General features: G+C 48.2%; 13 protein-coding genes; 6 read left to right on the plus strand and 7 right to left on the minus strand.

Annotated features, from left to right (window-relative positions):
• Positions 1-356: 356 nt before the first annotated feature.
• FFUJ_14702 (uncharacterized protein) lies at positions 357-1,262 on the minus strand (the record flags this gene model as incomplete). Its single annotated transcript, XM_023576665.1, has 1 exon — positions 357-1,262. The coding sequence occupies one exon, from the start codon at positions 1,260-1,262 to the stop codon at positions 357-359; it is 906 nt and encodes a 301-aa protein (XP_023429790.1).
• A 337-nt stretch (positions 1,263-1,599) lies between these two features.
• FFUJ_14703 (multidrug transporter family protein) lies at positions 1,600-3,220 on the plus strand (the record flags this gene model as incomplete). XM_023576666.1 has 3 exons in its annotated part: positions 1,600-1,944; positions 2,010-2,249; positions 2,300-3,220. The coding sequence occupies 3 exons, from the start codon at positions 1,600-1,602 to the stop codon at positions 3,218-3,220; spliced, it is 1,506 nt and encodes a 501-aa protein (XP_023429960.1).
• An 85-nt stretch (positions 3,221-3,305) lies between these two features.
• Positions 3,306-4,145, minus strand: FFUJ_14704 (related to Zn-dependent hydrolases of the beta-lactamase fold, putative; the record flags this gene model as incomplete). The annotated part of the gene is made up of 1 exon (XM_023576667.1): positions 3,306-4,145. One exon carries the CDS (start codon positions 4,143-4,145, stop codon positions 3,306-3,308), a length of 840 nt encoding a protein of 279 aa, XP_023429791.1.
• Positions 4,146-4,680: 535 nt separating this feature from the next.
• On the minus strand, positions 4,681-6,265 carry FFUJ_14705 (related to TAM domain methyltransferase; the record flags this gene model as incomplete). XM_023576668.1 has 9 exons in its annotated part: positions 4,681-4,914; positions 4,969-5,311; positions 5,368-5,457; positions 5,504-5,516; positions 5,569-5,596; positions 5,654-5,723; positions 5,773-5,814; positions 5,865-6,013; positions 6,095-6,265. The coding sequence occupies 9 exons, from the start codon at positions 6,263-6,265 to the stop codon at positions 4,681-4,683; spliced, it is 1,140 nt and encodes a 379-aa protein (XP_023429961.1).
• A 700-nt stretch (positions 6,266-6,965) lies between these two features.
• FFUJ_14706 (uncharacterized protein) lies at positions 6,966-8,258 on the minus strand (the record flags this gene model as incomplete). Its single annotated transcript, XM_023576669.1, has 1 exon — positions 6,966-8,258. The coding sequence occupies one exon, from the start codon at positions 8,256-8,258 to the stop codon at positions 6,966-6,968; it is 1,293 nt and encodes a 430-aa protein (XP_023429792.1).
• Positions 8,259-8,946: 688 nt separating this feature from the next.
• On the plus strand, positions 8,947-9,977 carry FFUJ_14707 (uncharacterized protein; the record flags this gene model as incomplete). XM_023576670.1 has 3 exons in its annotated part: positions 8,947-8,982; positions 9,034-9,455; positions 9,509-9,977. 3 exons carry the CDS (start codon positions 8,947-8,949, stop codon positions 9,975-9,977), a joined length of 927 nt encoding a protein of 308 aa, XP_023429793.1.
• A 431-nt stretch (positions 9,978-10,408) lies between these two features.
• FFUJ_14708 (uncharacterized protein) lies at positions 10,409-11,390 on the plus strand (the record flags this gene model as incomplete). XM_023576671.1 has 2 exons in its annotated part: positions 10,409-10,579; positions 10,632-11,390. 2 exons carry the CDS (start codon positions 10,409-10,411, stop codon positions 11,388-11,390), a joined length of 930 nt encoding a protein of 309 aa, XP_023429794.1.
• Positions 11,391-11,443: 53 nt separating this feature from the next.
• FFUJ_14709 (related to Transaldolase B) lies at positions 11,444-12,743 on the minus strand (the record flags this gene model as incomplete). XM_023576674.1 has 5 exons in its annotated part: positions 11,444-11,843; positions 11,891-12,044; positions 12,095-12,404; positions 12,458-12,642; positions 12,695-12,743. The coding sequence occupies 5 exons, from the start codon at positions 12,741-12,743 to the stop codon at positions 11,444-11,446; spliced, it is 1,098 nt and encodes a 365-aa protein (XP_023429795.1).
• Positions 12,744-13,394: 651 nt separating this feature from the next.
• Positions 13,395-15,382, plus strand: FFUJ_14710 (related to transporter (major facilitator superfamily); the record flags this gene model as incomplete). XM_023576675.1 has 5 exons in its annotated part: positions 13,395-13,492; positions 13,544-14,310; positions 14,362-14,901; positions 14,949-15,174; positions 15,229-15,382. The coding sequence occupies 5 exons, from the start codon at positions 13,395-13,397 to the stop codon at positions 15,380-15,382; spliced, it is 1,785 nt and encodes a 594-aa protein (XP_023429796.1).
• Positions 15,383-15,683: 301 nt separating this feature from the next.
• Positions 15,684-16,802, minus strand: FFUJ_14711 (uncharacterized protein; the record flags this gene model as incomplete). XM_023576676.1 has 2 exons in its annotated part: positions 15,684-16,184; positions 16,245-16,802. The coding sequence occupies 2 exons, from the start codon at positions 16,800-16,802 to the stop codon at positions 15,684-15,686; spliced, it is 1,059 nt and encodes a 352-aa protein (XP_023429797.1).
• A 538-nt stretch (positions 16,803-17,340) lies between these two features.
• FFUJ_14712 (uncharacterized protein) lies at positions 17,341-18,606 on the minus strand (the record flags this gene model as incomplete). XM_023576677.1 has 2 exons in its annotated part: positions 17,341-18,255; positions 18,310-18,606. 2 exons carry the CDS (start codon positions 18,604-18,606, stop codon positions 17,341-17,343), a joined length of 1,212 nt encoding a protein of 403 aa, XP_023429798.1.
• A 1,114-nt stretch (positions 18,607-19,720) lies between these two features.
• On the plus strand, positions 19,721-20,876 carry FFUJ_14713 (uncharacterized protein; the record flags this gene model as incomplete). XM_023576678.1 has 5 exons in its annotated part: positions 19,721-19,757; positions 19,813-19,867; positions 19,926-20,366; positions 20,415-20,753; positions 20,801-20,876. 5 exons carry the CDS (start codon positions 19,721-19,723, stop codon positions 20,874-20,876), a joined length of 948 nt encoding a protein of 315 aa, XP_023429799.1.
• A 449-nt stretch (positions 20,877-21,325) lies between these two features.
• FFUJ_14714 (uncharacterized protein) lies at positions 21,326-22,282 on the plus strand (the record flags this gene model as incomplete). Its single annotated transcript, XM_023576679.1, has 1 exon — positions 21,326-22,282. One exon carries the CDS (start codon positions 21,326-21,328, stop codon positions 22,280-22,282), a length of 957 nt encoding a protein of 318 aa, XP_023429800.1.
• Positions 22,283-23,062: the final 780 nt, after the last annotated feature.

Here is a 23,062-nt window from a genome sequence, read left to right on the forward strand (position 1 = left end):
GTGTCACTATAACCTAGAAAATTGACGTAAAAGCAGCAATTCATGCAGGGAAATGTTCGAAATTTCGCGAGAGGCTGAATACGTAAAAGGTTATTAGTACCTCAAAAAGCTATATTTAGCTATTCGTCCCAAAGGCGAGCTTGTCTCATGCAAATCTCGCGGACCGATTGGTACTCATAATTGGCTCCGTATCAGATTGTTCATAGCGCATAGGGCTTCTTCGTATGACCTGCATGAGGCGGAGCCATTTTCTACAAATAGACATACAGCAATCCATAGCCGAGAACCTATTGTTTGTGAAAAACTATTTGTTTCAGACCTGTTTGAACTATTGGTTCGTCTTGCCCTTCCCCGCTCTAAGTATCCCGATCGGAGATATTGAATGCTTGTGCATCCCATCTCACCCTCCGAAGGTGGCGCTCTGGATCCTCAATTTCATTCCGAGCATGCATCCATCGGCGGTTATCCATCAAGATAATCGAACCTTTTGGCAGATCGGACGACTTCAGATGCATACTTGAAGACGCTTGTATCTCGCCTCGTACCAGTACGGCGCTCAGCTCTTCCAGTGCCTTTGCAGCCCGAGTAGTCAGTGGCGCAATAATGTCGTGTCTGTAGCGGATAATGATTGAGTGTGGATCTGGTGCGAGAATGCTGCCAGTAATAAATGATTTCTCAGGGTCTTTGATGAACTCGGGCGGGATTTGCATTCGAAACTCGGGCGCCTTCAACGCTTTTCGTGTTTCCGGTGATAGAAACCCTATGAGGTTGGCTACGTTCATCGCAGAGAGGGTGCCACCTCCATACCGATCATGTTGTAGGACCTGGAGGGCAAAGTATCTCGGCAGTGGATCTTCATAGCTGCAGTCGGTGTGCCATGCGAACTCACTCATAGTTTCAGATCGGGCTTGATGAACTCCTGTAGCGGCGGCTGGTTTCGGCCGCACATCCCAGAACCAGCCTCTTGTTGCACTATGAGTAATCGGCAAGTGATGACCATGATGCTTGTGCATACTCAAGATAAGATCCCGAAGGTAGTCAGAAGAGTCATCGGGAAAGCCCAGACAGATCTTGAGTAGACCGGAAGACTGAAGCTCTGCTGCAACTTCGTAAACATGTCCAGGATCACGAGCACAGGAGATATGTGGTGCATCAAGAACCCGAGGACTGGGCTGTAGTGTGCCATGGGAACGAATGAAATGGCAAGGATATGTCGACCCAAGGATGCCGAATCTTGTGAGATGCGAAAGTCTATGCGTCATGGCGGAAGGCATAGCAGGATGTGTGATAGAACAAGATCTGGAGATAACAGAGCCGTTCGAGGAAATTCAGTCTATTATCGACGTTCGTCGAAGTACGTACCGTAATGTCCTCTCTGTAACTTTAGCTGGAGCTGACTATTCTACGGCCGTCCCCATTTTGACACCAATGCAGTCCTCCTTGTGGCTTTATTGTCTCAAAAACACCTACATCAATGGTGATCTTTATGAAAGCCAAGTCTGTCTACATGATGCCCCCTCCATAAGCATAAATAGCCTCAGGCGAGGTCATCCACCATCTGATGACTTAGACTCACTTTCATAAATTCATCCGTACACTATGCAAGCTGAACAACTAACACAAATACACATCGGGGAAGGTCGTGGAGAAATTCGGTCCATATCGCAACTGAGCTTCGACGTCGCACACTTCTCTACTGAGGAATCTCGGTTCCAGGAAAGGCTGCTGAAGCTTTGCCCTGCAAATCTCTGGCACAAGGGTTCTTACACGGCAGGATGTCCGCGGCCTGTCCTAGTGGGTCTACATCACCAACAGCAGCTGAAAGATCTTCATGAAGCTTTGACAGCGGCAATCACGGATGTTGTGCAACGCTGGTGGAGTGACAGAGACGCAAGGTTCCCCGAGCGTATGCCGCTAGAGGCTAAAGAGGAGGAGCTTCTGCAAGTACGTCAATCCATCGTCTTTGAGACAGGAAGAAGAAATGAGGTGGCAGCTGACATGTCATACAGTGGATCGAGGGCCAAGTCATTATCGGGAACCTGCCGCAGTTCTCGCAGTGTCGGGGATCATGGCGCCCAGACTTTCTCGTGGAGGACAACAGCGAGCGCGAAGAAAACTACTGCATTACGGAAATCAATGCGCGTTTCTCGTTCAACGGGTTTATGCATGAGGCTTATGGCCAGGCGGCAACCAACGATAGCCTGGGGAGCGCGGAGACGGAGCTGATGCCCACCACTGACCCGGACACTGTAAGACAATACCCACGCGTCTTTCGTTTAATTTGTACTGACACAAGCAGATACTGGAAGGGTTATTCAGTTTGTTCGATCCCGAGTATCCACTCCATCTTCTGAAAGGTGCCGAAAAAGGTATCGATATCCACATGTTTATTGATGCTGTCCAACATCGTTTCGGCGTAAAGCCACGGCTCATTTCCCCCGCAGATCTGAGACTATTTCCGGATGCACGCAGCAAAAGCGGGTTCCGGCTGTGCTGTGTCATACACGATCGCGATGGGCAAGTCCCCAACACCTGGAGATTTGTATCTCCAAATGGTGAAATTTGTGAAGAGATACATCAAGTCGGGCTTGAGTTACATCAGCGGGAACTCCTCGCCCTTGAGCCGGAAATGCTACGCCAAATCAGCCAGCGCTGTTTTAATGATATGCGTACTATACTTCTCGTACATGACAAGCGGATGCTGGGGATTGTGAGACAAGAGATCCCGAAGCTAGTGGCGCGCGGAGCAGTCACTCCAGTTCAAGCTGAAGCCCTACGTCTTGGCATCGTGGAAACATTCCTTCCTGGTTCTGACGAGCTGAAAGATCTGCTGCGAATGTCCCTCACTTCTCCCGACTTGAGATACGGCTACATCCTCAAGCCCATCCGCAGCGGCAAAGGTAATGGCATCATTTTCGGAGACGATGTCACGGCACCCGAATGGACATCCCTTCTTCAAGCTCTCGCACCGCCGGGTGACATTTCAGCAGAGATTTGCGTGGTACAGAGGCTCATCACTCCCCGCGAATATGATCTGGTGCTGCGTGCGTCAAACGGAATGGTTCGATATCCTCTGGTGGGTACGTATCATGTTTCAAACGGGAAGTTGCTCGGTCTCGGGACCTGGCGAGCGAGTGGAGGCCGAATTGTTGCTGTATCAATTGGCGGATCTTGGATTTGTTCAGTCATGAAAGGTGAGGGAGAGGCTCGGGAAGAGTGAAGTGCAAGTATTCTTTGGTTTCTTTTGAACTTGGCTTGCCATTCCTTTCACTATCTATCAAAGACTGTCGACTATCTTCGACAAACTAGATCACATTGACTTCTTTGCCTGAAGACAACCATTTGACCTTATTCGCCAAGCCTCCAGAAGTAAAGATCTCCTCCAAAGCCTTACCATCCTGCGTAAAGTGCGTCCACGACTCAAAATGCATAGGAACAAGGCGATCAGCCTCGAGAACTTCCATCATTCTCACGGCATCCTCCCCTCCCATCGTGATCTTTAGGAATCCTGTAGGACTCTTGGGGCTTGGCAACATTGCCTGTCCAAGATTTGTGAGTGCAACCACGACATGATAGCTCTCACGAAGCTTCCTGAACTCATCCTCCATGAATACAGTGTCGCCAGTGAAGTAAACCACATTTGGGCGTCCATTTGGGCTGGTACCGAAGGACCTTTTGTGCAAGAGAAAGCCAGTGACTTGGCCGCCTGGGACGTGGACGCAAGGCACACCAGTAATGCTCCATTCTTCGCCCCCAAGTCGGAACTTCAAGGTTTGCCACGGCTCGATAGCGCATGTGCCAGGATAGTCAGATAGGTTCTTTGCACCGTCGGGCGTAGTAATGACTCTGCGGCCGATGAGGAGTTGACGGCCTGTCTCATCCAGGTTGTCCACGTGATCTTCATGACTGAGCAAGACGCAGTCAATGATAGGGATTTGCCTGATTGGTATAGCGGGGCCTTCTTGCATGGTGAGGAAGAACTCTCCCGGTTTTAGCCCAATTGCTTGTGACCGGTCATGGCTCTGAGGAGCGTCGTCGAAGATGGGATCAGTGATGAACTTGACACCATCGATATCAACAATCGCAGTTGCTGTTGTAATGTGAGTGATGATGGCTTTGCTATTAAAACTCTCGGGAATCTTCATTTTGATAATACTTTGAACGGTGGTAAAATGATTGCACGTTACGAGTAATGAGGTTTGCTTGGTTCACCAAGGCCAGCCCCATCTTGCAATACCTTTAGATATACAACAGACAAGGCCCGATGCCGTTATCCATTTATCAGCCAGCTGATAAATTAAACCCCGAGGAAAATAAGATTTCCTTGGCTGTGATACTGTAATCATTGGTAGGGTCGGGCATGTTGGTAATTTTTCCGTCTCGAACGTATGTAGCTCGGTGGCCTCCCTTGAAATAGTGGATCTGGGCCTCACTCTCAGCCCAAGCTTGAGATCTCCATGATTGAATCAATAGTTCATGTGCAACACAACCCTACGACGCGTTTCAATAATTAGAGAAGGCCTTCAATCAGCATTCGTGTATTAAATGAAAATATCAACAACTAAATCAGACTGCTTGAGTGCAGTAGCGCGATACCATCTTCGCCGCTGACAGGACCACTCTGAACATCAGAAAATGCACTTATGTAAGAAACCCGAGCCTTCAAAACAGAATATCTGATTACTCTTCAGGCTTACGGCCCCAAACAACTCGCTGCTTGTAGTAAGGATGATGCTTGCCCGAGTGAATCTCCCTCCGAGCATGCGCAAGGAACACATGAATTTCCGACTCCGTCCAACCGATTGTGTTAGCTACAAAAAGCACAAACCCTTCGGGATCAGCAAGGAAGGCAAGCTTGCCGAACTGGCCGAGCTCTTTCAGCGCTGGATCTTTGGGCCAGCCGCCAATTGGAGTCTGCAGTCGAATGTTATCAGTCATTGTGCGCGACTTCATACATGGGTTGCGTACCTTGTACTCGAATTGCTGGATATCAACAAAGCCAGCAGCTTCCATGGCTTTCCGCTGCAGCTCTTCTTCATATATAGAGAAGCTCACACCTAGCTTCTTGGCTCCCTCGATGAACAGCTTACCCCACTGGCCCAGCGCAGAGCTCTCCTTCACTGTGTCATCGTCGCTGGTGATAATACCCGAAGGTTCGAAACTCTCGACCCAACCACCTGGCTTGCAGGTTTTGTAGGCCTCACGGAAGAACTTGTACCAGTCAGGAATACTGCCGATAAGCCAGCGGATATGGATGTAGTCAGCTGAGTCGGGAGCAAATGTCCACTCTTGGGTACAGTCTTCGATCTCACTGAAAACATGTCAATAGGTGCAATGAAGAGCCTGGAATTGGTTTAGGCGACTTACAATTGCAGATTCGGTGGCACCCAGGAGGGCTGGATTGGCGATACATCGGTGCCGATAACCTCAACGTTAGGATACTCATCGGCAAAATCTCTGCCGAAGGTCAGCGCGCGTCTCGAATTGCATTCTGGGGACCTACAAAGCCCAAATACCTAAATGGCATGTTAGCTAGCACACAGCATAATCGAGGTAGGTTTTACATACCGGTACCGGTTCCAATATCAAGTGCTTTCTTTTTAAATACGTTAACATTCAATCATGTCTGAGAGACTATCCATTCGTCGCTCACTGTAATTTTCTCAGTGTCAAGGGGCGCGAGGTGCGTCTTTCCTCCAATACCCAGGGTCAGACAGTGGTGACTAGTAGAAGTCAGTTGTCATTCTGAATATAAATTGCGGTTCAACCTACTTGATGTCGAGTAGTTCGCTTTGTCTTTCATCGTTTGCAGCCCTATTTGAGTGAGCCTCGGATCACGAAGAATACACACCGAAGTACCTTACCAGTACTGCGAACTGCCAATTTCCCTATGATATGTCCTCCCATGGAGCTTGCGATATTCGAAAATACTAGAAGACACTGAATCTGTTGAGGACGCGAGACTTTCTTCGCTCAGCGAATGAGCATCATCGTCTGCGTTGGCATTCTCCTCCTACAACCATGTCAGCATAGTATGCACATAAGCGACCAACATGAAACCCGTAAGCCTGTTGGTTTGTCGGCCTTATCTCACCTCGGCAAGCTGCTGCCAATGCGTAGGTTCCAGAATGCCGGTATCTCCAACATTCACCTGCGCATGTTGAGGGGGGCTTTTTGAGGGGCTCTTTGAGGGACTTTTGGCCGTATTCTTGGCAGGACTCTTCTCGCTCTTCGGGCTTGTCGCAGCCGCTGGCGGTGTCGACATTCTGAGTTCTCGTATATTTGTCGCAAAGACCTTGTTCGTTGGGGTCCTTTTAGCTTTCGGGAGCTTATATAGCGCAGAGTCTATGTGGGAAAAAGAGAAAAACCGAAAAAACAATCTGGGAATTTTCGGTCGGGGGAAATAATGATAAGGTAAATTGTTCTACTCCATATTTGGGGGGGTTCGGCGAATTATAGTGACGAGACTTGGTGGTAGACGAACGAATGAGATGCTTGGCCGAGGGTTAGTTGATCAGCATGGGGAGACGTGTCAGTTCGTGCAGGGTTCGAGGTGGGGGGAGCATGCATCGTTTCAATGGTAGAAAACGTGCTGAAGAAATGGTTAAATCATATTATGTTTGAAGTCACTTTAATGACGACAGTTGCCAGCTAAATCTAACGCAAGCTCAAGATCCCCATTCCCATACTCTCATCTCAGCTTGTTTAAAGGATACTTCTCCTCGCGACGTTCACCTGAGCTACGATAACTAAGTCAACATGGATAACAAAACACTAGCCCGATAGGGTATGGCATGAATTCCCTAAAAATGACCCTGGCCTGCCTGGGCAAGATTCGCCGATGCAGTGAAGAGGAGTCAATGGCAGGTTGATACATGGATGATGCGACTGCTTGCATCAAGACGACTACCAGTGCGCTGCGGCGCCAGCAGATACAATTTCTACTACAAGAAAAGACCGTTTACTTATTGCTGACTACCAACGCTTGCTAAGAGTTCCTCCTCCCAGTCATCATCACACGCATCCCATTCAGCAGGAGGTCCTGTACCATCATCACCATCAAACCAGTACCCCTCCCCAAGTCTCGCCTCGCATGCAATCCCCTTTGTCAGAAGAAACCTCATAAACCGACCTCCAGGTACATCTCCAATCGGCTCACCACGTTCTTTCGACCCAACAACAATTCCCTTCAGATAAACGCGCTTCAATGCGGGAAACTTTCTTGTCGTCAAAGCTCTCTCAAGCATAAGCATCAACCTCTCGCTACCGAGACCGTCTTGGTCACTTCGGAAGAATCCCTCTGCATCATCTACGGCACCGTCTCCATGCTCTATGCCAATTTGTTGCTCTACGGAAAGTGTCTCGAGCGTTTCACATGAGGCTTGCAAAATACTATCCCAGTCTTTATGGGCGGAGACTTCGGCACTTGTTGACCAGAAATAGCTCACCATTCTTGCTGACAGGTTGCTCTGCGATGACTGACAGAGATGTACATGTCGAAGTCGTGGCAATCTCAATGACGTCGCATCCTTGTGAAAAGGTAAGAAGCCGGATAAGGGTCTAGGTATGACAGCCCATCCCCGGAGTCTACCATACGTGGGGCCCTCGGGTGGACTGTAGATATCTTCAGGCAAGCATTGAAAATCGTCCTCCATAGTTGCTCTTGATTCTATAGGTTTGTCAAGTAGTCCGAGCTCCAGTCGCTCGACGGTTGAGCAGGACTTCAATATCCATTTGGCGACGGCCAGAGGTATAGAGCCATCGAGCTTTACGTGACGGAGCTTCGTAAGTACAGTGGCAGATTGGCAGAAAGATCTATGCGCATCCTGGTCGAAATAAGAGGAGTCGCCATATAGTTCAAGAGCCTTGACGTTGGTGAAATATGGTAAGATTCGCCAAAAGTCTGTCTTAGACCGAACAACCGTGCAGATTGACTCAACTCGTGAACACAATTTTTTCAGTCGGCCTATATCCTCAAGCAACAGATCCTGCAACATCTCGAAGAATTTTTCTGCTTTGCATTGTCCCGGGTATTCAGTGTCCCAGTGATAGAATCGGTGTGATGCAGATGCAATAGGCGAGGGCTTTTTCAAGTCGCTAGCTTGGTGGAATGTATGGTGATGGAACTCGATATTGGTCCATAAAAGGGGCTCAGCAAGCCTATTGAGTCTTTTACAAGCTCGTGATAGTTGGGCAAGTTCGTGAGCTGTGACCTTCGTGATAATAATGCTGACAATCTCATCGGGTAGGGAATTCATTGTTGAAGGGCGTTGTGGGTGGGGTCTTAAAGCAACGAAAAATTATAAGGAGGTAGCATGAAAGAAATTGGGCGAAATAGGATATTTATCAAGAATTTAGAGCATTTACAATAATAAACAAGTCAAAGCTCAGGCGGTCAATGACTCAGACGGGGAGCTAAGAATTGTCGCTCTGGATTAATTGATTGAAGGACCTGAAGCCCCGCAATCAAGGCTGAAGCTGGGGCAATGCAGCTTGTCAGACACGTACCCTAGAGTAGTGGTCTGCCACGAATTCCATAGGACACCTTTGAAAGCGTTCCATTGTTTGCAAGGCTGGAAAGATTGGCCTGAGACCTTCAAGTTTGATAACTAAAAGGTGAGTCCGAAATCGAATTGCTGTTGGCGGGTCCTTTGTCACTCACTTACAGATGAATCTACCTTGCAATCTGACAACTCCCTTCGGGATTCCGTCCCTAGATAACCAGCCCACGGTGTAAGCATTGCAAAATGACGTGATCAGTCGGACACATTCAGCAAGTCGGACACATTCTATGAGATCTGATGATAAGCCAGAGGAAATTCTCCGTATGACTCTGTAAAACGTATAAATTCTACGCCGCCGCCGAGTAATTCTGACTTCGAGCAGAACCCAGAGCATTCAGAATTCCATCAAGCCCCGCTCTCTTAACGCTGACCTGAGTTCAGGATGTCGTCCCCGCTACATAAAGTAGCCATCGTTGGCGTAAGTAATGATAGCCAGTAGTAAGACCGAATGACGAACAGACATTATTAGGCTTCCGGTCGGATCGGCGCCTTCATCTTCAAAGCTTTGCATGACAGCAAGAAGTTCGATATCACCGTCATCAACAGATTCGGCTCCAAGCCAGCCGAATATCCTGCCACGACAAAAGTTGTTCAAGTACACGATGAGTATCCACCACCCGAGATGGTACAGGTCTTTCGTGGCCATGATGCTGTGGTACTGGCTTTGGGCTTCGCAGCAGAGGAGCATCTCCCCGAGCTAGCTCGTGCTTCTGTGGAGGCCGGTGTGAAGAGATTGATCGCGTCGGGCTACGGCGCTGACACGACTAACCAAGACACTGTAAGAGTATTTCCTGTCGCAGCAGCGAAAGCTCGTATGGTTGAGCACCTCAAGTCTCTCGAGCAGCCGGGCTGGTCTTGGACTGAAGTTGCTTGCGGAGTTATCCTAGATTTGTAAGCTCCTTCAATTCCCGGGGTGTAGTACTGCTGTTGATAACCTCATATAGTTCCATTCAAGTCGGCTTTTTTGGTATCGATCCTGGGGCCAAGACAGCTCAGATCCTAGATGACGGGAATGCCAAGTTTACCGCTACTACACGTGATGGTGTCGGTCAAGCTGTCGTCGGCATTCTCAACCACCCTGAAGAAACAGCGAATCGTATTGTCTATATCTCATCGTCAGAGCTGTCTTTGAATGATCTCCTTGAGGCCGAGCAAAAGCTCGTTGGTAAGGAAGGATGGGAGGTCACCTATGTTAAGACGGATGAAGAGATCGCCAAGGCACAGAAGATCGTTGCAACAGCCACTGAGATGATGCCGAGACTGATGGCTATCGGAAGACTGGGTCTTGCAGTTATTGTCCAGGAAAGATTTCAAGCGAATTTTGAGACAAGAGGCATCCTTGATAATGACTCGTTGGGAGTACCGCAGGAGAGTATCGAAGAGGTTGTTGCGCGAGTCAGGAACGGGCGCTAGAGATGCGTATTTTAGGAATACGGACACGAGAATGGCGTAGATACTGTCAGTTATTTCTCATGTTTGTCAATAACTGTAGACAATTACATGCTCTGGTCCAACATGCGATATCGTACACCCTTCGATGCGGAGCTTGTGCAACAATGCTTCTCGATGCTAATATGTCGAAATAACCAACAGAAGTGGATAAACTTATCCCACCAGTAACTTCTGACCTGTGCAGGGCAAGCCTTGGCTAACGATATGATTTGCTAGCGATGTTTTTAAGATGAGGGGAATGCTCACGTGTGGAGAAGCATGGCATCTAACTCGACCCATATCCGGCACTCAACTTCAGCTGACGTATCCTCAGCCTGATATCTTGAGTACGATTACCTGCTAAATAATAGGAAGCAAGAGTTCAAGCTGGTTCAAGTTGAAGTTACAGACAAATGCTAGCAGCAGCACGAGCAGAACTCGCGTCTGGTGATTCAGCCGCCGGCCCAAATGGTGCCTCCACAAAACCGCCCAAGAAGCGCGTCCGCAATTTCACGGCAGATGATCGGGCTGCACATCGCATCTTTGAGAAGAAACGCCGAGAGCTGTTTCGAGAGCGACTCAATGTGAGGTCATTCTATTAATCTGTACTAGGCCTTGTCTAACGTTTTGTTGTAGGACTTGGCAAAAGAACTGCCTGCGCTAGCTGGGAAGAACCCCGCCAGGCTGTCAAAGCACGACGTGATTGAAGAGAGTATAAAACGTCATCAGTTTGAGCGTGGTGCGTGTCTGGATGTGATAGAGGCTTATAGAGCTATGATTCACGAGCGAGATGAGTTGCTGGCTGAGGTGAATACCTGGCGAGCCAACGCCACGATGCCTCAACGTCATGCTACAAACAACCAGATCAACCTTGATGAGTTGGGGAAGCTTGAGACCAGAGTTCGAGGTCAACAATCAGAAGGCCTTCGCGCAGATGTACAGGAACTAGCCCCAGTGGACACGAGCTATACTATCGTCAACGATCTGACTTCCCAGCCTTCTTTTTCTCCTCCGACCAATTCCATTCATCCAGCAGCAGTACCCCACCTAGCCTTACTAGGCAACAGAGAAAGCAATCTACTTCAAAGCTCGTCATTCGAGGCCGCTGACCCGATATCTGATCCGAATGACCTTCTGAACACGACCATGGCACTGATGGAAACGCAACATTTGCCAAATCAAGCCATGATGATGCCGCTGAAGCACATGGCGGAGCCCAACGTGGATTCAATTGCAGAACCGCAACTAGAGAACGGCAGGCCAATCTCCAACATGCACGAGTTCCTTGCGGACCCTACAAGCGATCAGATATCTCTCACGGGCTGGGGTACAGACTTTCCTCTTTCAACGATGGATTTTGGGCCAGATACAACACTTCAACAATATTGTTTCTAGTATTCTTGAGAAACTTGTTCTGGTGGTCAATTTCGGGCGATATCGAGATTTATCTACACTGTAGCCAGCATGGCTTCAACCTTGGCCTTGCTTCGCTCTTCACCACCAATGAACAGTGTCAGCGCATCAGCCAAGCGAGTCTTGGTCGCCTTATCAGCCTCATTCGCCTTATCAATCTCAGCACCACCGTTCGCCAGATAATCGACATCAGTGCTAGCTAGTTTTCCATCCCAGTTTGGTCCAGCCAAGGGATCGATAGAGAGGAGCTTTTTAAGACGCTCCGGCAATGGATTGGCGTTCTTATATGCATGGACAGGTTTGGGTAGACCTTCTCCGGGTTGCTTGTAAGCGTCGTATGGAAGCTTGGAAAGCTTCTCGAGGACGGTATGCGAGATGGTGGCTGAGTGGCATCCCATTTCACCAGCGGCCATGGCCTCTTGAGGCGTGATAAAGCTCGGGATCTGTCAGAAACAAACTGGAAATGGTGATGTCTTTCTTACCTGGCGTTCTTCACAAGGGGTTGTTCCTTTCCAGTTTCCTTGTAAAGCCGTTTGTATGTCTCAAGGATCTGGACGACACGTGGAGAATTAGGATGCTCCAGCGCAGGGTCAGAAACGTCTGGCCACAGAGATAGCTCATCATGCGCCCGCGTTTCTGTAGTTTTGTGTCAATGCTATAATCGTACTGCTTCTTCCGTAACGTACCGTTGTAATAAGGACTGATGTACAGCATACCAGCCTGACTGCAAGCAATAGCTTGCGCAAGACTGAAAAGTGCCGTGCCAAGTGTTGGAATGCCCTCGGCGGAGAGAATCTTTGCGGCATTGAGCGCAGGACCAGTGGAAGGGATCTTGATGCAGAATCGCTCTCGCGAGATGCCGGCTCTGGCGAATTCCTTATCGTAAAGGCGTGCATGATCAAGAGTAGCTTGCGTGTCGTAAGCCTTGGAGGGAAGTGTTTGCAGAAGAACACGTCCTTGGATGGAATCGATGTTCTTCTTGCACATGAGAACAGCCTGTGAGCTAGTGAGCAGGTTTTACATCAATACTGTTGAGCTGCATCAATTACCATGCGCGTGTAGATGGCGAGCCAGCCTTGGCCTTTGAGCTCCTTTGAAGTTTGCTCGAACAATTCCTTGTTTGAGTCGTCGCCGAGTTGGATGTCAACCCAGAGTTGATTGCTGGTCTGATCGTGGAACTTGAAGGGCATGGCTTTGATCCATTCTGGAGCCATCCAGTCGACATCCACATTGACTAACATCATCAGTATTACCTCGTCAAGGCCTTTTTTCCAGATGAAACGTACGCTGCTCTTCAAGCTTGTCAAGCCATGATTGAGTTCCGGTGCTTCCCATGATGGATAATGTTTGTAAAACGCTCTGCTTGGTAGATGTGAAGGATGCTCGTTTTCGATCTTCTTGGTGTAGCATAGAAGGCGGACGACGAATACGCTTATAACCTTACTTCCACCAAGTTCCCAGTCTTCAAATGACCCCAAATTACCGAGTTTGCGACCGTAATGTAACCTGCCCTGCGTGTACCAAGTCTCTGTGCACTATTCCCCTCCTATGCCCTGCGTGTGCCAGTCCATTCACGTCCAGTGTTCCCCGCTCGTGCCCTGTGTGTTCCAATGCCCTGCGTGTGGCATCAGCATGTTAGTACATTCGAATCGGCCAATCGGGTGGTTAACCCGATTACACTAGCAGCTCCTTCGGGGGTAATTGTTCAGTTTGCCGAGATCCGGCACTTCAAGAATATTCTTGTTTGCCTCATCTCACATGATGTGAAATCCTATGCGGGGTGGAATGATTCAGTCTGGGGTGGAAGTGGCGCCATTCTAAGAAGAGTATGGAGCGAAAGTTGATACTCTGGGGAACCTAGTCGCCCCCGCAAGTTGATGCTCTGATCGACGAGTATAAAAGTGGCCCTCTTGCGCTGATGAACAGACATGTTGTTCAAGAGCTATCAATTGGCTATCAGTACTTTTACAGATTTCAGAAAGCATCATGGACCGCAAGTCTGATATCGAAGATCAGGTCAAGCACGATGTTGAACACATCGACCATCTCACGCCGCAGGACTTTACTCGAAATGCGAATGCTAAGTATGTTACCTAAAAGTCGAGACGCCAATTGCTCACATTGCTGATGTGCAGAATTCGAAACCCTCTGGCCGGCATCTCTCGAGCTGACCTGCGAACGCAAGTTAATGCCTTCTGTCAGGACTACGACTTCCAGGACAAGATAGACGTCTTCTACCGCGGCGCACTCGCAGCTCAAAACCCTACAAGTTACGAGAACATCGAAGAGCTAACCAACGATGATAAACGTGTCCTTCAACGGGAAGTGACTCATAAGTGGCATCTTCCTCGTAGCCTCTACTATGGCATTGCTCTCTGTTCTCTTGGCTCTGCCGTACAAGGCTGGGATAACACTGGAGCGAATGGTGCAAACCTATCTTTCCCCCAAGAATTCGGCATTGAGCATAAAACTACTCTTATAGGTGTCATAAACTCTGGCCCTACTCTTTTTGGTCTGTTGAGTGCCTGGGCAGCCGACCCTATCAACAACCGAATTGGTCGACGAGGCGCTATCTTCTTGACCGGCCTTTTCTGTATCTTTCCGGTACTTGCTCAAGCCTTTACCCAGAACTGGTGGGGACTCTTGATCTGTCGTCTCTTTATGGGCTTGGGAATGGGTATCAAGATCTCGACCATTCCGGTTTACTCTGCCGAAATTGCTCCAGCATCTATCAGAGGTGGCATCGTCACGAGCTTTCAACTATGGGTTGCTTTTGGCATTTTTGTAGGATTCTGTTCGAACCTCATCTGGTATCGTATCGGTGACCTTGCTTGGCGCTTCCAACTTGCAGCCGCGTTTGTCCCGGCTATTCCGGTAGTCATTTTTGTTTGGCTCTGCCCTGGTCAGTATTCTCCCATGCTATACATGTATCAGATGCTAACGCCTATACCAGAGTCCCCTCGCTGGCTGATCAAGAAGGGTCGCTACCAAGACTCTTTCAAAGTCTTCTGCCGTATTCGCAACACAGAAATACTAGCAGCCCGAGACTTGTACTACGCTCATCGTCAGATCCTTGAAGAAAAAGATGCTTTTGGCGGAAAGACACTCGCTCGCCGTATGTGGGAGCTGGTAAGCGTCCCTCGCCTTCGACGAGCTACGGTTGCATCATCCTGGATCGTCATCTCGCAGCAATTTTCTGGAATCAACATCATGGCATTCTACTCGTCTACCATCTTCGCTGCTGCGAACTACTCCACCAGGGACTGTCTTCTCGCTTCCATGGGATTCGGTCTCGTCATGTTTATTTTTGCCTTTCCTGCTGTTTATATGGTTGACACCTTTGGTCGTCGAAATCTGCTCCTTGTTACCTTTCCCAACATGGCGTGGTGTTTGCTGGCGGCAGGATTCAGTTTTCAGATCGACAAGGATTCGAGTGCCAGAGTACCGCTTATCGCCTTCTTCATCTACCTCTTCACTGCCATGTATGGACCTGGTAAGTTGAGTTTTCTATCACCAATCTATCAGAAGCTGACTCTTTAGGCATCGGACCGCTACCTTCTATCTATTTCTCCGAAGCATTTCCACTGTCGCATCGGGAGATTGGTTCAGCCTTCACCATCTGCGTCAACAACGCGGTTGGCAGTGCCTTGACCTTGACATTCCCTTCCCTTCTTGATCGTCTCGGGCCAACTGGGGCTTTCGGCTTCTACGCAGGTCTCAATGTTGTAGCATTTATCGTGATATTCTTAATTATCCCAGAGACCAAGTAAGTGAATAGTGGATTGATTGAATATCTCTGTGACTGACCGGAGCGCTACAGGCAACGTACATTGGAAGAGCTGGATTACATCTTTGGAGTTCCAACAAGACGCCACGTCGCGTATCAACTTCGACAATGGTTGCCTTGGTTTGTCAATAGATATGTCTTTCTTCAGAAGTCAGCCAAGCTTGACCCGCTCTATCAGCTGGATTAGAAGAACGCGGTCAGCGAAATGAAGGCAGCGAAGCCCTATACGAACTGAGAATGTGGTGAAGTAGTTCTATAACTTGATGTTTAGCTAATGCTGTGTGTTTCTGCCGACTTTTGGATGTTAGGAGTTGAGCTGGCTGACTTTGTAATTCCCATGGCCAGTACGGCCTAACACCTCAGAGTATCCCAAGATTCATTTGCAAGCTGTTTCTCCTCCTCATACTGTTCAGCATCAATGGTTAATGCCATTCGGATATACTCCCCCAATACCTTCCTGATCTCTCGGTGACTAGTTCAGCACTAGTCTAGTGACGTACGTCGTTGGGATACATTTCTTCAAGTATCTGCCAGATTCGACGCCGATTAGTGAAGCCACCGGGGACACTGAGGCCAACCTTGTGAAAACTCCAGGCACCACCACCACCGCCAATGCTGTCTTGTCGTGGGATTGCTGGTGGGGTCACGACCTGTCTTGTAATCTTCTCCCAATCCCAGTTTTGACCATTCAAATCTCCTGCACCAGTCTTATTTTCAATCTCTTTCTCATCAAGGTCCCAAAGGAAGGGGACTTGAAAGAATACCTGCTTCCACATAGATTGAGGCATGATATAGGTACAATCCAAGGGGAGATGATCATTATGGAGGAACGAGTAAATGAGGTCCTTCAATTCTCGCGGGAGATACTCAAGGCGTTTCTGAAACCCAGTGAGGGTTTTAGGCAATTTGCCAGAAACGTCTTTTTCGGGCTTCAGGTTTGCGATCAGTAGGGTGGTCAGGTTCGGAATGCTGACGGGGTCCTCATTCCACTATGCATCGAAGTTCAGCAAATAAATTTAGGCTTGTTAGAAAGTGAATATCAGACTTACCCAACTATCCTCGTAGTATCCATATAGTTGAATACTTCGAGACAGAACAAAATATCGTCCAAGACCAACTGAAAACGGTAGGCCGGGTTTGTTTTCGGGTACTTTAGGGGTGAAGTGGCTGTTAGAAATACGGTTCCAGTACATATGACTAGCACAACGGCGCTCGAGGGTCAGCCATAGGTCCCCAACAGACCTTAACCTGGCCTTATAAGATTTCTTCATGACCCGATTGGCAAGATCTTCGCAAGCCGCATGTAGCCCAACAAACATGATTCCCTCCCATTCTGAAGGTTTATCAGACTTCTTATTCAATTCGTAGGTAGCATGAGGATAGATCTTCTGCTCCTGGGGAAGTAAAATAAGGGAAGGATGTTGGTAGTCTGGTTTCGTGGCGTGGCGAGAAACTTGATCATCGTTGACCCTTAAAGATGAAGGCGACTCGAGTAGCTGAGGCCAGTGCGGGCCAGACAATGCGACGACATCAGTCTTCCAACCCTCTGAGCGTCTAAGCGCGATGCCGCAAATTGTGCAGCTGTTGAATCTAGAGTCGTATCTCATAGTCGACAGTACAAGGAATAAGTAGTAGAGATTTGGGAAGTGGACAGTAGAACAAGTAGTCAGAGCGCCCGAAGATGAGTCTCGTGGAATTTTTGCTTCGAGGTTATCGTGTTAAGAAAGAAAAGCAATAAAAAGGGGAAATAAAGAAAAGCAATACTCGTGGCCCCATCGCGAGCTAGATTAGTTATTTATAATTGGAACTTGTGGCTGAGAGCTTAAATCGGTAGAGAGAACCTCGATGAGTGTTCGTTCCCGGAAGGTTAATTTTAAAGCCAGCGAAGGGAAAAGTGGCTTGAGGATGAGAAAATCAAATATGAAAGGGCAAATGAGGAGCTCCAAACATCCCTCCAAAGATAATTGGACCAGTGGTAGAGCTCCAGACGTAAACAGCGGACTCCTTGTTGACCAAGAGTCAAAAGTATTTGTAACATGGGACGAGTCTAGTAAGGGAACAAAGCCAAAGAGAAAATCTTGTATTATCCTAGTACATAATCTAAACGCCAGATCCTACCAACCCCCATTTGCTCTTTTCCAATGATTACATGACCTTCATTCCCATAGCAGTGTTGCTGGCCATACCAGCCAACTCAAAATGCTGCACCATCTTGGCCGATCCAGATCCACCCGAGACATCCAGAACTGTGACAGCAGCCTGAGTAGTACCATTTCCAGGTGAAAGAGCGTAGAGGAAGTTGCCAGAAGCAGCGAGGTCGATCAGGCCAGGGTCACCGTTGCAAGTCAAGTCAAGCTCAGATACAACGCACGCATCCTCGAGGCTCATCTCGACAACTCGGTTGCGGCCGACATCTGTCACGAAAGCAGATTTGGTAGCGGGAGAAATGGCGACCCAGCACGTGGCAGTTTGGCCTTCGACTGCTCCCTTGGCGGCGGTGGTGGCTTCGCAGTTGTTAGGATCGACATCGAGAATGGCTGCGCCGAAGGAAGCATCTGTAGCGAAGACCTTTGATGTTCCGGGGATGACCTGCGAGCCGAAGAGCACAGCTGTTCCTTCAGGTGAACTGCGGGCATCCTGCTTGCTCACAGCCGCGACTCCGTTGTTCATCTCGACATTTGCGACGGAGATAAAGCCAGTATTATTCACAGCAGGGTCGCCCTTAACCATTGTGAACAGCATGGACTCATCTTCCGAGAACAGTACTTGTGAAAGTGTGTTTGTAGGTCCGGCAGGAGGTGTTGTTTGACCGAGGTCGATCGTTCGTAGTTCGTCCATGGCACCGAGTCCTTGTCGCGAGAAGCTGCTGCAAGAAACGCCGGCCTTGGCACCAGTTGAGCCGACACAAACAACACCATTCTTGGCAGAAGCAGCGACTGTGTTGGGAAACTCGCCGGGGACTTGGACTGGTTTGCCGACCATTTGTAGTTTCGTGGGATCAGATCGTGAGACTCTAAGCATGCTAAGAGTGTTGGAACCAGCGTTGACAGCGAAGATGTTCTGGACTAGAGTTAGCAAATGATTCATGGTATCTATGAGAAAGTTTAGACTCACGTTGCCTGCAATCGTCAAAGCAGACTGGCTGATCAAAGCGTCAGGCGTAGCGGGCTTGCCCTCAGCGTCAACAGCTACGGAACCTGCACCGCCGGTCATGGTAACCTTGCCCTTAGACAGTGTACCGTCCTGGCCAATTGGGATCGCGAGGACACCGTTCGCCTTCTCGTTGGTGAGAACATAGATCGCCTTGCCTGTCATAGCATTGCTGTTCATTCCGGGTTTGCATGCTGGGTGGCTGGTAGCTTCCTGCGCAAGCCAGAGTAAAGCTGGGAGAAAGAATCCTGAAGAGAACATGTTGGTTGATGTGTTGATGGTGAAGTTGGTAAGAGAGTGTAGAAAGAAAGAAAAATATTAAAAAGCAGGCCTGCTGCAGAGAATGAATGAGAGAAGAATGTTTGAGTGATTGAATGAAGATATTGAGTTTATTGAACGCGTCTCGATGTTCTTTATAGCAATCTCCCATCTAAACTTATCATCTCTATACAATCTATTTGCAGGGATAGAGACTCGACATCGAAGTAATCTGAATCTCCTCATTAGGAAAGGTAGCATTTTCACTGCAACATAAACGGCCAAATCGAAAGTCCCACTTGCTTAAAATGTGAAACGATGCTGAAGAACCATCCACAGTTCGGAAACAACATAATGCGACTTGGTTGCCGTGCTGCCGGCTAAAGTGAAACCGGGGTCTGATGGCCCCTGTTTGGAAGTCAGATCTGTGTTTCCAAACTCCGTAATCACAATTTCCATTTTGGAAGCGCCATAGCATCATTTCAAGATTTTCCCAGTGGCAGAAAAGAAGAAATTGACCTCATTGCCAATGTTTGGCCATTTGGTGTGTAGATAATTACAACTCAGTGATATAAAAGAGAGACCTTTTGTTGGCGCGTAAGGAACACGATGACAGGGATCAAAATGGGTGCTCTAGCATATGGATAACCTTACCATACAAGGTTAACGATATTTGATGTGATCAAGTTCAAATTTGTGCAAACAAACTTATTGGATTCGCCAATGTTACTATTACTTAGGTATCCTTGCAAATAGCAATAATCTTTCTTGACCACTCGGTCTTCTCCTTGAGACATGATATCACAGCCTTTTCGCTAATCCCTCTCCGTGTCAGGGCTGACATGAGTAAGACGAACCTTTCCCCATTAGGAAATTCTGATATTCTCATCTTCGGTGCCCCAAAATGAGGGGACGACGCCGAAACGCCCCTGATACAAGGGTCTCACTCAGCTAGCGCTCACCAGAACCAATGGGAACAATGCTCGCCCGTTGACTAATCTTGGATAAGAAACAAGAATGAAGCACCTGAACTGGAGTCGTTGTTTTCTTCGTCTTTACTGATCTTTCATCATTTTTACCTTTTTCGCGTTCCCTCCTCGCTCGCGCCAATCTCACAATGACTGATAGAATCTTCCGAATTTTCAACCCCGGGGGTCAGTTTGAGTTTTTGCTAACCCTTGTTTGGACGAATTACTGACGATTATCAAGAGCCCAAGGAAAATCCAGTAGAGAGGCGGAGAGCCCAACTACGACGTGCTCAACAGTAAGAAACTTCAGGGACACTGTCTTATATAACCACTTTTAACACCCCACTCTTTTAGATCCTACCGTGGACGAAAGGATAAGTACGCCAGGACGTTGGAAGAAGAACTAGCCAAGTCCCGATCCCGGGAAGCGGAACTCGCGCGAGAATGCGAACAACTCCGTGCTGGTCTTCAAAATGCCCTACAGCAACTGTCCCTAGGTCCCAATTCCACTGATACTGGGTTTAGAGAGATCAACTACCCGATCAATGACTATGCTACTCCATCCAGAACCACAGGGTCGTCGAGCGGCGCATCGCCGATGTACCTTGGAGACCCGGGCTACCAATCGGTGGACATTGTACCTTCTCCACAACTGATATCACCGTCTTCGTTCGGAGACTTCTCTGACCCATCCGAGGGCCATGGCGCTCCCGTCTTGTTCAATCAAGGGTACTCGAGCCACTCGCGCGTGGGTGAAGTGGATCAGATCATTGCAGGCATGGAGTTTGTTCTAAAGTATGTCCCTCCAACACTTATCATCGAGTCTCTGCTGACACATACTAGAATTGAAGAGCCTTGTCTGGGTCATCTCCACGGCGATGCCAAGAAGCCCGACGAGCCTGGTAACCATGCTCTGACGGCGACGGCTCAGCTCATGGCAGCTTGCGGCGATACATCACATACAAATAACCCATGTCTCCCCTCATCCCCCAGCTTTGGAAATACTCCATCATCTATGTTAGAACGCCTTTTGACACTGGCACCTGATCTGTCGAATGAGGATGAAATGACGCCGATCCAGGCCTGGAATGATATCCGATGTCGGCCAAACTTTGGTGGGTTTAGTACAAGCAGCCTAGGTAGTCTTGCGGCGAAGTTGATGAAGGCTGCGAAATGTCACGGGTAAGTTTGTCATGTTCTAGTGTTCTAAGGTAGCTAACAAAGAACAGGTTTGGTGCTGCGATAAAACGATCTGTTTTTGAAGGTCTAGTCTACGAGACCCTTGTCACTGGACAGACCTTTTAGTCCCTGATTTAGACTACTGTATCATATCTACATTGTCTTTCAATTTGTTCTGTCAATCCTAGGAAGGCCCTTTCATCCGTGCATATTGTTCGCAACTTGGGAACGGGAACATGCTGTCTATGTTCTTGTAGCTCTTCAGCAGCTGTTCAGGCAACAACTTACGGTATCAATTGTTCGGCTCTGCATTCTTTGTTACCATGTGGCTATAGCTTACCAGTGGCTCTGACAACCTCAAAGCGTCAGGTTCACTGCACAGACAGGAGCAATGCCATTCCCCGGGTGACACTGGCAATTTTAGTCCAGGTATTTAATCATTTTCAATCGGCCCTATATTTCTTCCCAAACTCTCTATGCAACATATCTGTCGATACACTAGACACGGAACTTCCTTTCAGAAAGAAACAACTTGCGCAAACCTTTTTACAAACTCGTCATACAACTGATTCACTATGGATGACTTGAATACCCGACGTCATTTCTTATTGGAAGAGTTGGCAGAAATCGATGACACTATCGCGGTTTATCGTCAGCTCGCCGGAGATAATGGAGACGTTGTGAATGCTGATACTGTCGATCCGACTCTTCCTTCTAGGGGTGACGATTATGAAGACAACTACGAGAACAGCAATAACCACATCGAGGATGACCGACAAATTGCATTTGACTTCGATGGTGAGATGATGGAGATCTTCCCTGAGGGTCCAGGCTCTTCGAGTCTTACCTCCGACGACGACAGCGTGGAAATTATCACGTCCTCACCCCAAGAACCTTCAAAGCTGTCACTTCGTGACACCCCGTTAGTTATATTTGACCGAGGCCCGAGCCAGGACCCCAGGTTCAAGCCGGACCAGTGGCTATCTGAGAAGCCCAATGAGTCCTTCTCCCGAGACTTCCTCCAGGGGATTGGCACACAACGCTTATGCAACACCTTGCGTCCTGAGATTTCTGTCATTATGCTCGCCCACCCCTACGCTGAGGGATGTCCTGCCAATAAAGCCTGCCACCACTGGGAGTTGCGCTGGGATGACAGACCCCGACGAGACCCTGGAACCCTTGAGTTGGAACTGATCTGCCTTGATCGCCGCGATCGCGGAGATTATATTGATCCTCCTGGTAAGAAGTTCTATATGCTTGACAAGGATCATCCTCGCCCCATCAAATGCAATCCATGCTTCTTGTTCAATGGTCTTAAGCCTGACTTTAGTAGTCTGGATGGAACCAATCTTGATGTGGTTTTGTTTCGGATGCTTCAACCTGATGATGGCGAGGATGATGACCCCGTTGAAGGTCGGGATGAGTCAGAAGAGAATAACCTTGATTACCCTTTTGAAAAGATTGGTTGGACCGAATGTCATAGGTACATGGATCGCTGTGGTCGTCAGCTTGCGACAGTGTTGTATGAGTGAACAATGGACCGATATTCGGTAAGCTGGCTCTAATACGGTGGCGGACAGTGGAGGTCAGGTTACAAGGCATTCATTTTTCGAGATGAAGTTATGGTCTTGTGAGTGGTTATAGTTGGTCAAGATGGGGTTGATATAGTGAAGAGGATGATCATGGGACTGCCACTTGTGTTTTATGAGGACGAACTAGCAGATTGAGTGTACTTTTTGCCATTCATTGCAAATAGAACAGAGATCATAAAATCGATAGCTCTCCTCAGATGTGAGATATTCAACATGTTTTGCGTAGCAAAGTATCAACTATGGTATGATGGTGCAGTGAGTATTGAACAGTGATAAAATTTGGATCGTTCCACGAAAAACGCGTTTCCATTAAATTAATGAACTACCTATTCTAATTAAGTCTTCAACTCTGGCCAAAGCCATGAATGCAAAATACCATTGACGACTATCTTGATGCTATCGCTATCTTCGTGGAGACATTCCATCTGGACCACAGGAAACTACAAGAGAATAGGGCGGTCGACTTGTTCCAGAAACTCATAAGGTTCCAGTTCCAATATGAGACATTACATACAACTTCCAGGTCTTGAGCAAGGTTCTCAAGGCACGACGACATCTCGTTGCTGACATGAATGGGCGCTCCCCATGTCATCGAACTGTTGCGATATAGGTTCTTGACTTAATATTTCACCCAAATGCCAACCATCTCCAGAAAGCGACAGTTCTGCTGCAGTGGCTCTCAACCCTTGCCTCCTTCTTCTCATTCCATATTTCTTCGCC

Source organism: Fusarium fujikuroi, chromosome FFUJ_chr04 (assembly GCF_900079805.1).
Source record: "Fusarium fujikuroi IMI 58289 draft genome, chromosome FFUJ_chr04".
Lineage (NCBI taxonomy): Eukaryota > Fungi > Ascomycota > Sordariomycetes > Hypocreales > Nectriaceae > Fusarium > Fusarium fujikuroi.